The 15,290-nt window shown below is 34.3% G+C and overlaps 1 protein-coding gene across 8 annotated transcripts in view; it reads left to right on the plus strand.

Moving 5' to 3' along the window:
- The window catches only part of HMGCLL1 (3-hydroxy-3-methylglutaryl-CoA lyase like 1), an 89,457-nt gene that overhangs the window by 31,858 nt on the left and 42,309 nt on the right, over positions 1–15,290 (plus strand). For all 8 annotated transcript variants that reach the window (XR_009958026.1, XR_009958025.1, XR_009958024.1 and 5 more), the window contains exons 4-6: positions 443–538; positions 2,458–2,606; positions 15,197–15,260. Coding sequence is in view for 5 of the 8 variants with exons in the window: in XM_062572920.1 (XP_062428904.1) it covers positions 443–538; positions 2,458–2,606; positions 15,197–15,260 (309 nt within the window). In the remaining 3 variants the exon portion in view is untranslated. The remainder of the gene's footprint in view (positions 1–442; positions 539–2,457; positions 2,607–15,196; positions 15,261–15,290) is intronic.

Below are 15,290 nucleotides of genomic sequence, written 5' to 3' on the forward strand. Positions count from 1 at the left end.
TTAGCCATTTTCAGTCAGATTGATTTTTTTGGAAAATTTTGAAGGTTTTGATAGTTTTGAAATTTTCATTATTCTGTTAGTTCTACTGGTTGGGTCTGCTGAAGTAGGTTTAAAATTGCAGTAATCCACATGATCACAAGTTTATCAGTACATACTGCAATGCGTGTTTTTACAGAAACACTCTAGAAATTTTATCTCCAGTTCTATAATAATATAGAATTAGAAAGCTTGCACCTCAAGTATTCAAAAGTTAAGAAATGTAAAAAAAGGGTCATTATACAATCTATATTTAACCACTTTGCTGTTATACTTTTTTACAAACTATATGCCTAATCAAGACAAAAGTACAACATAAGATAATTTCTGCTTTACTATATAAAAATCAGAAAATAACTGATAATCAACACAACATATTTTATCTAAAATATTTTATCTATTTTAGATGGCAGATCACAAAGAAGTAATGAGAGGCATTGAGCGGCATCCTGGAGTCCAGTATCCTGTTCTCACGCCTAATCTTCAAGGTTTTCATTCTGCTGTAAGCGCATTCCTAGAAGATGTCTACAATTGATGCTTTCATATTTCAGATTCTTTCAGTCCAGTACCAAAAACTATTTATTTAATATCATATCATAGAATCATAGAATCAGTAAGGTTGGAAGGGACCTCTAGAGATCATCTAGTCCAACCCCCCTGCTCAGCAGGGTCACCTAGAACATGGTAGACAGGGTTGCATCCAGGCGGGCCTTGAAGATCTCCAGAGAAGGAGACTCCACAACCTCTCTGGGCAACCTGTGCCAGTGCTCCGTCACTCTCACAGGGAAGAAATTCCCCCTCACGGTCAGGCGGAACTTCCTGTGCTTCAATTTCTGCCCATTACCTCTTGTCCTGTCACACGGGACAACTGAAAAGAGTTTGTCCCCGTCTGCTTGATACCCTCCCTTCAGGTACTTATACACATTGAGAAGATCCCCCCTCAGTCTTCTCTTCCCCAGGCTGAAGAGGCCCAGCTCTTGCAGCCGTTCCTCATAGGGCAGGTGCTCCAGCCCTCTGATCATCTTTGTAGCCCTACACTGGACTCTCTCCAGTAGCTCCATGTCTCTCTTGTACTGGAGAGTATACCCTGTCCTGTTAGAATTAAACTATATTTTAATGATAAACTATCAGTTTCAGTGGTGAAAAATGACCAAATTTACAGAATAACATTAAATAACTATTTTAATAAACATTTAAATTAAAAACATTAAATAACATTAAATTCCTATTTTAATAGCAGTGTCAGTCAGTCTTTGCAAATTGCTATGACTGGTGCTCCCATAAAGACAGAAAATTCCTTTTCATTCTTTAATGTGTTAGTTGTAGAAGAGTTTCTGAAGAATGGGTTTTTATTGGAAAGTAGTGAGACAATTAAATGAAAATGATTTGTAGGATTGTATTAGATTTTTTAAATTTCAAACCCATTTTAGTAGAGTTCAAAAACTGTTAAACGTTTCAGTTCATAGAAGACAAAAGTTCAAAATGATAAACTCAGAAGTGTTTGAACTTAAAAAAAAGACCATTTCAGTCTTAAAGCAATGCATTTTGATAGTCAAATATTTACAGATTTTTTTTGTTTTCATGCTTTCTGTATTTTGTTTAGATCGAAGATAAGCCATATTTGGAATGCATACTCTTTGCTGGACATTTATGGCTTGCTCTGATTCAGTTTTTATTCTGCAAATGCGACCTATGTACACAAGAGATTTAACTGTAGCAGTGTAATCAGATTTATAGTACAACACTTAGTCTGCAATGATAGCAGTGTGAGTTGAATTATATCTGCTATATCTCTATACCCTATTTGGTGATATAGTCAAAGTAAAAGAGTTGTGAGTGAGTCCCGAATTCTTTTTTTGTTGATATTTATTTTCTCCCTCCATTGGAAAAGAGTTTTGTTCTTGTGAGTTGCTTAAGCTTAAATGTTATTCTTCAGAAGCACATATTGTTGCCGCTCTAGACATGTGCTGGTCATAGAGCTTGTCCTAAGCACGAGAGTGACTTGCTGCCATTCGTAGAGAGGATGGATATTTCACACAGTTTATATGATATCCTTCTTTTCTGAAAAATGAAATATTTATATTCATCACTGTTATTTTCATAGTTGGATTTTATATATTTCCTACATCTTAATAGTTGACGTACATAGATGACATACATAAAAAATGTATGCTTATCAATTGACAAGATGAAAAAGGAAATATGCTATAGTGAAATGAATTCATAAAATTGGTTTTAATCTCTTAGCATGCAAGTAGTTTAAAGAACACTTGGAATTAAAATTGCATTTATACTGTAGTTTTGGGTGAGACTTCTAATGTACTTAAGACTAAAACTTTAGAATATCTTACAGAATTAAGCATTTAATTTAATCTTTAAATATGTTGTTACTCTTCTATTTTATTGAAATATATCTTTCAGATTGCAGCAGGAGCTACAGAAGTCTCAGTATTTGGTGCAGCATCTGAATCTTTTAGCAAAATGAATATTAATTGTTCAATTGAAGAAAGCATAGACAAATTTGAAGAAGTTGCTAAAGCAGCAAGAAATATGAATATTCCAGTGCGTGGGTAAATATAAAGATTCTTAAATAATTCATAGTTATTGGAGTCGTTTTTGCAGTTTCTTTTTCTGTACCAGTAGAAAAGTATGCTAAAAATTTTTTACACTTCAATTGAAATAACAGCCTTTGTTATGAAAATGTTTTATAAAAAATTGAATATATTTAGTATTTCGCTCTATATTTTGTAACTACTATTGGTAACTTTAATTTTGTTTGAAAACTGGAAAAAATAAGTTGTTTTGTATATAAATAGCCATTTTATTATAGAAATATAGTCAATTTTATTTCCACAGATGACAGAATAATTTTTTTTATGTGGCTAAGAACTTATAACACTATTTGCTGAACCTTTAAAAGTAGTTTGCATATTTTTATTTTATGTAGTGTTGGTTATACATCAATTCATACATTATAGAATCAAGATATAAAAATGATAGAACACATTTATTCCTACAAAAAAAATTTTGATAAAAGTCTGGAAGCTCCAGTGTTGAAATATGTGGAGTCTACAGTGCCTGTAACTCTTAATTCTTTTAGTATTTATCTTTCTCTGAGTACTTTCTTTTAAACTTGAATTACTCCTGAATGATACTGGCCCTTGAGCAGTCTCTCTTTTTCAGACGTATTTTCTGTTGCATTACACAAAACTGTATCTTTAAAGTTATTTGTGAAAGTCCTTGTGAATGCACAAAAGCTGGATTTAAGGGGAAAATCAACAGTGAGATCCACTGGCTATTACTAAGAGAAACTACATCAGGTTCAGGAGGTGCCTGGACTTGAAACTAGATAGAGATAGGTACCTCAGAGACTCAAGTGCCTGAAAACCTGTCTGGGAATAATACTGAGATCTCTCTTTCCTCTGGAAATAGCAATGAGGTGATGCTACTGCTCACTTTTTGCATAATACAGTGTTAGTTGGAGCATTTGCCTTGAAAAAGGGAGATCTGAGTTCTAGTTCTACCTCAACCTCAGGGATTTTTAATACATATCTTATACATGCCGGAGCCTTTTCCCCTGGCCTAGTTAAGTGTTTTAGGTGAACAGTTACTGGATAAAGAAATAAGAACTTTCACTGGATTAAGAAATAAAACCTTATCCCAGAATCGAAATACTCTACCTACCCACTAATCTTTCAGGTAGAATCAAACTCTGTCCTCCTGACCTTTTACAAGAGGTCTGTTGTTTAAAAGGTCTTTAGCATTACTCTTTGCCATGTTTTTCTGAAATTAAATTTGGTGCTGAGAACACAACTAGCAAATTGGATTCTGCTGGAGGATTAAGCTCAGAGATACCTACATTTTAGGTCCCAAATATGTGTAGCAGACAGGCAGTCACTGCAGAGAAGACATAACCTTAGGCACTGGTGAAAGTTTTAAGTAAAAACTTTCGTTTTCTGGTTTTCTCAGATGTCTCAGCATATCAGGAAATAGTTTCTGTTTCATATTCCTATATTTCACTAGCATAATAATTCAGCCAAATGGTACAACAGAGCCAGGCTACCATCAAGGGATTCCTCAAGGCTTGTACACTGTCTGTATGTTTGAATAGCTGTGAATGTCAACAAATGGATGTTGCAACAATAAATGTAAAGTCATGATGCAGAGGAAGCTCCCTGTGGTGGACTCTAGATTGATGCTGGAGCATAAAATAGTAAGTTGTCTTCTCCACCTTAGTTTGTACGTGTTTAATAAAGCGGTAACCTGCTGCTTTTCTCCCCATAATGTATGTCTAAGGCATTTGTAGCATGTCAGTAGTAGTTATTCTGGCTGTTATACACTGATGTGATGAAAATGACTGTTCCTACGATAGAGTTTTACAGTGACAATACATTCATTGTCTACTGTGGCAGAGAGAAAGAAATAAGAGGCAGAAAATTGTCAGATAGAAAGCCAGAGCAGAAAAAGAGGAAAGAATATAATAATGAAGAACAAGAAGAAGGAAAACAAGAGGGCATGAAGAGAGGGGTATAAGGTACCAGGTAATGAAGCAAAGAGAAAAAACACTAACCCAGAAATGAGGAGAAATGAAAAAAATGAACTCAGGGAAAATATAATCAAATTATTTTTTAAAAGTGTGTACTTTGTGCATCTAATACAGAAATCTGTAATTTCACACCAGTATGCAAACCTAGGCAACCTTCACACAGCACAGTATATACAAGATGTTTTTAGTAAGTCTGTCATGCCATGTGCAGTATGTTACACGATGCTTCAACACTAAAATGCTTAATATCAGATTTATTACAAAGCATGTACATTCAAAGCCGTGAATGAAACTGATTTAAGTTGACTCCATCTGTTGTTTTCTTCTTCATGCTTACAGGTCTAGGCAAAGAGAATCATGCAGAATCAGGAAGCCATCAAAAGAATCATTGTATTTGTGCGATTATAACCGAGTCAAAAATCCTTTAGAGAGAATAATGATATTGAGGAGAAACTAAATTTATATTACAGCTATTTTCACCACAGGATTTTGGCTTTGGAGCTAATTTCTTCTAAAATTAGTTTGAAGCATCAAGAGATAAAATGCTGGACTAAAGTTATACTTTAAAAATCAACAGCTACCAGGAAAAGACTATCTGATACTTGTCCAGGGGGGTCTAAAGTAATTGAATAATGAAATAGTTAATCTACTGTGAGTCTATTAAGAATCTAAATTGGAGAATGTGGGTCCTTATTTCATAACAAAGAAAACTAACTGATGTAATAATTCTCAGCATCTAAAATATTGACTGAATATGGATTTCAGTATATGAATATACTGAAAGGAAAGTGTTGACCATGTTAGTAAGTTAGAAGATAAAGGAGAACTGGTGAACACAAACTGTTTGGACTTTGAGTGCCCTTTTAAAAGATCCCTCCTCGAGATCTTAAAAGGAAACAAAAAAGTTACTGATGAGAAGTAAATTGTTGCTATGCGTTAGAATCTGGATAAATATGTTTTTCAAGAGAATAATTAGGAAGTATTGTCATATGCTGAGTCTTTTCACTCTATTCGTACTGACTGAACTGCACTACTTGTGGGTAGCAGAAATCTGTGAATCTCAGACTTAAGGATTGTTCAGAAACAAAAAAATCAAAAGGATTGTTTAGTGTCCTTCTACCTCAGTACTTTCTATTAAACTCTAGTGTACTGTTTTTGGTAGAGTAGAATTTTGGAGACCAGAAAAATATAAGCAATTAGCAAGAATGTACAAATACAGAATTCTGGAAGGATTTTTAATGGTAGATATCATAGGACTTTAACAAAACTCTGAAAGTAGACTTACAGCTTCTAATTAGTTAAATGAAGAATAAGCATCAGTTTTGGATTCCAAATTGAGAAATTAAGTAAATCTATTTACAGCACCTCAGATATTTATGAGGGGGAATATTATGGAAGGAGATCATCAGTTCCAACTTATTTCTAGAAGACTGAAACCTAATTTCTCTTGTACCATCCAAAAAAAGTCTGCAGCGTTGTAGGGAATTCATTAGGATTTGAGTGGACGTAGTTCATTAGTTCCCAAATATTGCAATATGCTTAAGAAACTTTCTAAATCTACTCTATATACAGTGTAAAACTCCACAAGCATTTATTATATAAAACACAGGGCTTCCCCTCCCAAGTGAAAATGGTGAAAATGAGGTGTAGGAAAGATAATCAGAAAGTCAAACTTAGGAACAGCTGTGGTAGAAATATTCATTGCAATCAAGGGGTGGCTTTTTCCTGGAGAGGTAACAATCAAAAAAAAAAAAAAAAAAAAAAACTGCTATCAAACCTTTTAGTTTATGATCTTCTCCTTTATTTAGCTGCTACTAAAAAGGCTGTTTTGAGTGACAGATTTGGGAAACGACGTTTTCCTAAAACATTTGTGCATCCAATGCAAAATTTTCTAAATGCTAAAACAGGCAGGGCTTTGTGGCAAATTTTTCTTTATGTCATGTTCTTTCCAGACTTTTATTGGAAAACTAGAATTCGGGAGTTTCTGTTGAATCCTGTCAAAGCCAGTGTTTTAGAAATAAAACGTTAGGATGTTAAATACTTCGGTTTACGTTTAGTATTTTGAATTGGTACTCATTATTTGACTGATTTTTTTAAAAATTCAAAGGAGAAGATTAGTTTCAGATTTTATTTTTTTGAGTGGCTTCTATTTAATTATGATAATTATATGTTTTTTACAGCTATTGTTGTAATATGAGGCATCAAAGTCTGAGCTTGTCATCCTAAATTTGCTTTTAGTTATTGGATAGGCAGCATTCAGGCTATTTATCATATGTGCCTTAAGTCCCTACCTTTGGATAAGATGATTCACCCTTGGGATGATCCTTCCTTTTCACTCTGAAAGAGCTTGGATCCTATCCTCTGTTAGTAATCCTGTAGATGGCCTATCTAAAACATCAGATATAGATGATTTTCTTTGATATCTGAAGTTATAACAGATGACCTTGATCCTACCTGTGCATAGACCAAGAATTAGCACCTTGAAATTTATGATAATTACAATAGATATGTAAAATACAATAGATATAATAATACTTAGTGGCTTAGGGTTAGTGGTACAAGATAACAGAGAATAAAGCAGTGGACAGTGAGTGCACTCTGTGCACTGAGAATTTTTTCACCCTATTAGAGGACCAAAGCAAAAACCTACAGCCTTTGCTTGAGCAAACTCCCATAGCTACAGTTTGGCATCTAATGTAAATTTTGTAGGCTAGATATTTTGTCTGAATTATGTAGTAAAAGTATTCGTATGCATAGATTGTATTTATATTATTTTCAATACAGAGATTGTTTCCTCTCTAAAGCACAATTGTTTGAAGTGTTACTTATTTGCAGGAAATGGATAATTTAGTGCTTTACCCTAACTCCTTACTTGTGCAGTTGACAAATACTTCAGAAAATAATTTTAAGGAGTTCAAATTTTATTTCCTATTTTTACTGGCAATTTAGAATTTATGTAGTGGTATAAATCATTGGCAGTCCTTGAATCTTATGAAAAATGCACTCAAACAGTTGAAATTAAACTTTAAGCTTTTGCATGTCGTACTGTTGCTACAGCTGCACTAACATTGACTCGATCATCATCCAGAAAATTTATGTTGTCAGCTGTCACATTTAAAATCTGTAGCACAGTACACAGTTTTCTAAATGTTTACTAAATTAGTTCAAATGTTTATGAAGAATTGAAATCTTGCATATGGTCTTAGAAGTTAGACCATTTATTAGTGTCATAAAGGGTTTTTTATTTTTATTTTCTGTACATGCATTAAAATTTTATAACATCTGGGACACATTCTCTGGAGACACTGTGCCAAATCAGTGTTCTAAACTGTGGTCAGCTAATGACTACTATGCATGTTTTGCATGTGAAATGGCACAAAATACTGTTGCTTTCAGGATTGCATCTTTTAATGCATAATTCAGATACTATTAAAAATATTACTAATTTTGCAGTGCTTAAAGGTGAAGCCAAACAGCCAGAACTGGTGGAAAGCTGTGGCATGTACTAACTGCAAGTAGTCACTTGAACTGTGTTTTAATTTAAATGTAATGTATATTTAAATATAATGTATAAAGAAAATGTTAGTTAAATGCATTCTAGTTAAGCTATATTCCTCTAAGTGAACTATTCCAAAATCTAAAAAGACACAGAAATAAATTACAATTACTAATAGAAGAACAAGTTCTTGTTCTTGTGGGGTAAACTAAGGAGTCCTCTGTCCCCGTTTTCCCACAAATGGAACTTCAGCACATGCCTTGTGTGGCGTAGTTTGGAATAGTTTCGAACTAACTTCTGTTAAACATTCAGTTCTGTATATGACTGTTTAGTCTTAGTGCAAATTTACTGGGAATATAAAAGCCAAAAATTGTTGTTGTTTTTCTTTTTTCTGTATCAAAAAAGTACCTCTTTGTGACCATGATTTAAAAACCATCTTGGATACTTATGTCCCAATCCTGAAAACATTTTGTGTGAGTAGCCCTTCTGAGGCCAGCTGGACTACTTGAATGTGTAAATGTGAATGTGCATGCAAATGTTTAGAGGTTCAGTGTTAAAAAAACAGATGGAAATGTTTGCTGTAGAATAACCATTTTAATTTTGAAAAACCTTTCTTTAAGAAGCTACTGCGTCGTAAATTAGAGCACATGTAATCATACATTAATTTTAAATTAATGTATGCAATTCCTTTAAAATTTATTTTGTAGGCTATAACTTTTAGGAATGAACAGTATGATGAAGTTCACAATACATAGAAAAATATTGAAATCTATCAACATTTAGCTTGTATTTATCTTTGTCTAAAATGCAAATATTGGTTGATATACTTGAAATACAGGAATAATATTTGCTATGACAGATAAGTACCACACTGATTATTGTTTTGCAGTATTATTTAGTATCTTTAAATACCAAAGCTGATACTTTTTATATTATTCTTCAGTAACGGTTACAGGTTACTGCAGATAACATTTCCTCGTTAATGATAGGAAAGAATTATTATTTTATTTCTGTGATAATGGATAATGTAGGATGTAAAATAATAGAAATTATCTAAAAAAATCAATTTGGTTGTATCGAATCTGCTAGTGATATTTTGATTTATTTTGAAAAAAATGTATTTTGGAGAACACATTGATTTTAAAATGCTTTATAACAAATAAATCTGGAAAATAATAATCAGCTATTTAATTTGAATATTGTTAGAAAATTCTGACTATCAAGATACTGATCTTTATAATTCAGTTTAATAATGTCCATTTTCCTTTTCTTCAATACATGACATTTGACTGGCCTTATAAGACTATTCTAGACTGTATTTTATATATCTAATCAGAAGTACCATGAGATAAACTCCAACAATACAGTCTTGTACAAATCAATGCACTTCAAAGCTATATGTGTTTTATAAATACACACAGAAACTTTGAATTCAATTATTTTCTGGCATTCTGGAATACTTAGGGCTGAAGTACTCCTTTTTATTGCATTAAACTCCTCTTTTTTGACTACATTGTGTAGTTCTTTAGCATGGTCACAGTTATATTTATAGCAGGGTGTTTATACTGTTATTACTGCTTCAGGTATTTACTAAAACCAGCTAACACCTTCATGTCACTATAAGTCAGCCTAAACTTGAGACTGTGCAAACAACACAATGTAAACAAGCCTTTAATAGAACTGGAAGCAACACTTTTTAGTGTGTAAGTGGTAAACAAGTCTTTATGCTTACACTGTATTGAGGCAACTGCTCACAGTCCTCTGGCATAGCTTGAGAACCCAGAGACTCTAGGATGTGGGGAGTGTATTTCTCTGTACTGGGGACAGGTTAAGAAAAAGATGTAGAAGCCATTATGGCAACTCTATTTTACTGGATGATTACACTGTGAAGGAAAAGAGTGTTTCCTTAGGAATCGCTTCATACCATATTTCACACATTTTTTTCTTTTTTCTTTTCTTTTCTTTTTTCTTTTTTTTTTTTTTTTTTTGCCTAGAGAAAGGTAGAAAGTGATACTTGTTGGCCAAAGGAGATGGTTGTTTTTGTTTTTTAATACATGACATCTGAAGAAATTCAAAGTGATTTCTGTTTCTTCAAAAGGACAATTTAAAATTAGACTCTAAATGTTAGTATCAAATTATAAGATAACAATACAGTATGTTTGGTGGTATGTTATTGACTGGTGCACAGATAATCAGTTACACTAAATTGGGAGTGCTTAAGTGACCCTTTGATACAGTAATAGTTTTGCTCTGTTTTTAAGCGGAAGGTTATTTTTTGGCATCTTTTTGCACAAACTGTGACAGTGTTTCTGGGCATTCAAAAAGTAATAGCAAATATTATTATCATAGGTTTTGCTTTGAATAGCATATATGTTGTTTATAAGTAAGTACTAAATAAAAGGATTTTTTTAATAAAAAATCAAATGTGGAAAAAAATCCTGGCCTTATTTACACATTTTGGACTTGGCTTGAAGATTCCATTTCTGGAAGAATCTCCTTTCCCTCCCCTCTCCTTACAGTGACGATTGCCTAACAAATGGCTTCCTCTGAAAAGAGACAGAATATATCAACCTTAATATTCACCAAATGATCAGTGTATACATTTTAGCACGAACATCCAATAAAAATAAATACATCTGCAGTGAACATGGTAAATTATATGCGAACTTACACTATAATAATAAACAGGAAACAGCAGCATCTGAGTCTGCAACTGGCTTCTCAGGAGGCTCCATGCTTCCAGCTGTGGGAGCAGCTGTGGATCTGGCTCTGGAAGTCTTGCTGAAACAAGCTGACAAAAGGCTGATTACAACATGGAGTTCAGTTTCTACTTGGATTCATTTTGCTTTTAACACACTTCAGATATGAAAAGTTAGCTCATTTAACCTGTTTGTGGTTTTTCATCCTGCACTTCACAATCATTGGGCTAGTGTGGGGATTATCACCATTCCTAGTGACCTTGATCACGGGGACCATATACTTTCTATACCATTTGTAGAACATTGCAATTTGGTTCTGGCTTATTGGAAGAAATTGAAAACTCTCTTCCTTTCCTTTTCCTTCTCCTCCCCATCCCCAGAGACTGTTCAGCATTTTTTGTCCAAAATATACAGTAAATTGTTGAACTTTATTTTTTTATTTTTTACTGCTGCTATATGCATAAAAAAGAACTTATGAGACAACTGAAATATTCACCTGCAGTGAAATCTGGAGAACAGGCAAGAGTCTGGGTAAACTCTGCCTGGTGAAACAAGCAGAGAACTACTTTTTATCACTTTTTTACTATGGGGAATAATTCTGATTTCACAGAATCTGATTGAAAAAAAACAGCATCTACTTGTGTTTTCCTAGAGCACCTTTATAGTGCAACCTTCGCATATTGCAGGTCCTTCTTTTCACCTGTGGTTGCATGGGCTCTTTTCTCGATTTTACACTAAAGACATGGTTAAGCTGCTAAAAACTCTGGCCTTGATTCAGCAAAGATTTAAGCACATACTTAGAATTAAATACTTCCATTGCAGAGTCTGCTTTGTGAATGCTCAGAAATTTGCTTCTGCTCTCATACTGTGGAGTGTCTCTGGTGAATATCTTGAGACCAGGACAGCCTTTTTCATTAGAAATTTGCTTTTTTTTTATGTCCTGCCATCTTTTTAGAAAACAGCTGTATTCTTCAACTTAATTGAATCCCCAAATTGAATCCCAGTTGCCTCTGTAACTCATTGCTCAAACTCTTCTCTCTGTTTCCTTTCTTCACAGGGAATCTTGCTCATTTCTGCTAAGGAAAGATAGATATAATATGTTCTTCCTTTTGTCATTCTATTCTCCCTCCCTCTGTAATCCTTCCTCTTTCTTCTTCTTCACTGTCAGAGCAGCAGAAGTTTCTTGTCTCTTTTCTGTCTGTACCCCTTCCACTTGCCCCAGTGACCCCACATTCTGCTCTCCCTCTTATTTCTTCCCTCCCCTACTCTCTTTCTTAACCTCTAACTATCCTCTGGCTCTTTTCCACTGCAATATAAGCAAGCATTTGTCTCTTAAAAATTTCACCTTTGACCCCACTCAGTTCTTCATCTTGTATCTCATCGTCTATCTCTTCTTCATTCCTAAGCTCATTGAAGGCGCTGTTTATAATTACTGTCTGGAGACCCTCTTCTGTGATTCCCTCCTATAACTCCTACACTTTGGCTTCTGTTCCTTGCTTGCAACTGCAACAGCTCTCACCAAACTCCCCAATGACAAGATCTCAGAAACAGTAGTCTATCCTCATTCTTCTTGACTTGTCAGTAGTATTTGCTGCAGTTGATCAGGGTCTTCTTTAAAATTTTGTCCTCTCTTGCCTTATGTGGCTCTGTCTTCTTGATTTTCTTCTTTCTAACCATTCCTTCAGCATGTTCTTTGGAGTTATCTCCTGTTGTGGAAGGGCATACGTGGTGGTCTTAGAGCTCTGCCTTGGCTGGTTGCATTTCTCTTTTTATGCCTTATGGCTTATTTCAAACAGCGAAGAGAAAATGTAACTGCCAAATCTATCTATAGATAACTGATCTAGCTTTCTATTGAAACCTATCTCCTCTCACTGAAACTTATTAATTTTTGCTGTTGCACAAATGCAATTACAAAGCACTCCACCCAGAGATGCCTTGAGTCTAGATGTCTTGGCAAATGCTCAGAGCAGATAGTTGATTATCTGCCTCATTCATGTAGACATGCGTATTTTCTGCTTTTGTGTGATTGGCTCTCTGAACCCTGCTAGCTGTACCAGCCCTTCTCTGCCTCTGTTCCAACTTGTATTGCTTCTTCTGTAAATGACTGAAATTATATCTCTTATTTCAATGTTCAAATGTTATGTTCAAATGAGAACATAACATGACCTTGTTGAATAGAATTCATATTTTATGATCTCTACTGTAAATACTTCTCCTGATGTGTGTTTGCAATGTATTTAAGACTTTTACAACCTCATTTTAGGCATTTCACTTTCTTTGTCATTGCCATCAAGTGAGTCCCATTTCTATTGTTCCTGTCCCTTCTTCATGGAGTCACAGTACTTTTTTGTACAATGTCATTAAATTTAATGTTATTATTATGCTTCTACTTTTTATGTCAATTCATTACATGAAAAGATTAAATAAAAATTGTGCCAAACTCATCCTCAATGAACTCTCCTAAAAGGAATTTCTTTTTTCGTTCTCCATAGGACTTCCTATTCTCTCTGTTAGGAAGTTCTTTACTTGTCTAATTCCTTTAGTAATCCTATTTTCTCCTGTTTAATATTGAATATTAGTATCCAGATAGATTATATCTACCATATTTTCCTTGTTTAAAATTTTAGCCTAAACACAATGGGGTAAGCATGCAGAGAGCTCATAATCTCAAATAGATTTGTGTACTGTAGTAGACAGATTCCTCAGGTCGTCACATACTTGCATACCCCTGCAGACTCAGCTGAATTATGTGAGCTCAGGCAAGTTTCTGCTTATTAGTGAAGAACTACAGGGAGTATTTCTGCGTTCTATAGATACTGTTTGGCCTGCTTTTAGTTTTGTTTAACCCATTCCAGATGTCATTCATGCCACATTATCACTACCAGCTTCAGGTCTTCTTGATAACAACATATTAGGAACATGTAAAATATAGCTAATTAGAGGGAACAAGCATATATTGTATGTTTTGCTTTTTTCGTGTGTGTGTTTAATACTGTTGCTCACTTATGAGTGTTGTGACTTACATTGCAGAACAGTTTCAGTAAAAGTCTGTGTGTTCTCTAACTCTAGGTATCAGATAATTGAAATCATGCCTACTAGTCATCTGCACTAGGATTATGAGCAGGAGGCAGTGGACCCAACCACTTTTGTGGAAACAAAATTCATTTCCATTTCTTTGTCAGGGCTAATAAGATTCTTTTTAGATTCAGAAGCTGCTTCTTTCTTACTGCTAGTTCCACTGTGCAACACCATAGCTTCATCTATTGGAATGGAATATATTCTACATGTTAAAATGCTGATAATTTTTTCACAATTTGTTTTTGCCAGCTACTCATTCTGATTTCACATTCTATCAATTCAACTGCAAATAAGCAATACATCCCTTACCCTATGGATCTTGACTACTTCCATTCAATCCAGTTTGCATTATACAGTGTATAATTTTTCATTTTATTCTTCAATGTTGATGCAAAGGGAGAGATGGGGAATTGAAGAAGGCTTTTGTTTTCCTATTAAGCAGTTGAGAAACCTCCCTTTGGGATTGTGGATCTACTTACCTATGAATCTGTTGTAAATCCCTTTACAGCCACACTTATTTTGGTTTTGAAGGCCTGTTTTTGGTTAGTTTAATCTTATTCCTAATCAATTTAAGATAAACAATTAAAAGTTTAATCGGAATTTCATGGCTTTTAATTATCATTAAAAAAGGAAATTTAAACCAAATTCTACATTAACACATTATTAAGACTGAACAGTGAAGGCTCAGTTGTGGCACTTTTTGTACTTTGTGGAGCAGATAGCTGCTGAGGGACACAGTCTAGTTTCTCAGTTTCCTCTTGTCCGAAGCCATACCTAAGCACTGGAATTACCATTTTTCCAGTGGCACTAGGATAGAAATGCCAACAGAGAAATTGAGTGGGTTAGGAGTAAGGGATCACAATCACTACAATTCTACTTATGCAGTAGCAGGCTTGTTAAAAGGTGCCTGTGTCCTTGTGTTGCTATCTATGGTCCAGGAAACTGCCACAAGGAAGTAAATGATATCTTACTTTCTCTGAATACCTTGTGTGGGCCAGGCAAGAAAAACCTTGAGCTAGCTCTTACAATTTAAAAAGGAAATACCAGGAAAATTTGAATTTTCCTTCAGCAACAGTGCTTGGCTGCACTGCCAATCCTTTACAGTTTGTGACATATGTTGATCATAAATAAAGCTATAAAACTGTGATCTGTGATTTAGAAAAAGAGAAATATGCTATTTTCATCTGATGCAATTTTAACTTTTCATTCAAATCTATTCTACATTGACTCGCTTCAATATTCAAAGTTCTACTTAAAGTAATGTTTGAATGTAACGTGGACCAATATAGATAAGTCAATATAAAACAAAAGTATCTTTGTGTGTTGTTCTTTTTATTGTAGGTATGTGTCATGTGCACTGGGATGCCCATATGAAGGAAACATCACACCAGCTAAAGTGGCAGAAGTAAGAATGCACTTCTGGCTTGTCTTTCTA

Source organism: Rhea pennata, chromosome 3, assembly GCF_028389875.1.
Source record: "Rhea pennata isolate bPtePen1 chromosome 3, bPtePen1.pri, whole genome shotgun sequence".
NCBI lineage: Eukaryota > Metazoa > Chordata > Aves > Rheiformes > Rheidae > Rhea > Rhea pennata.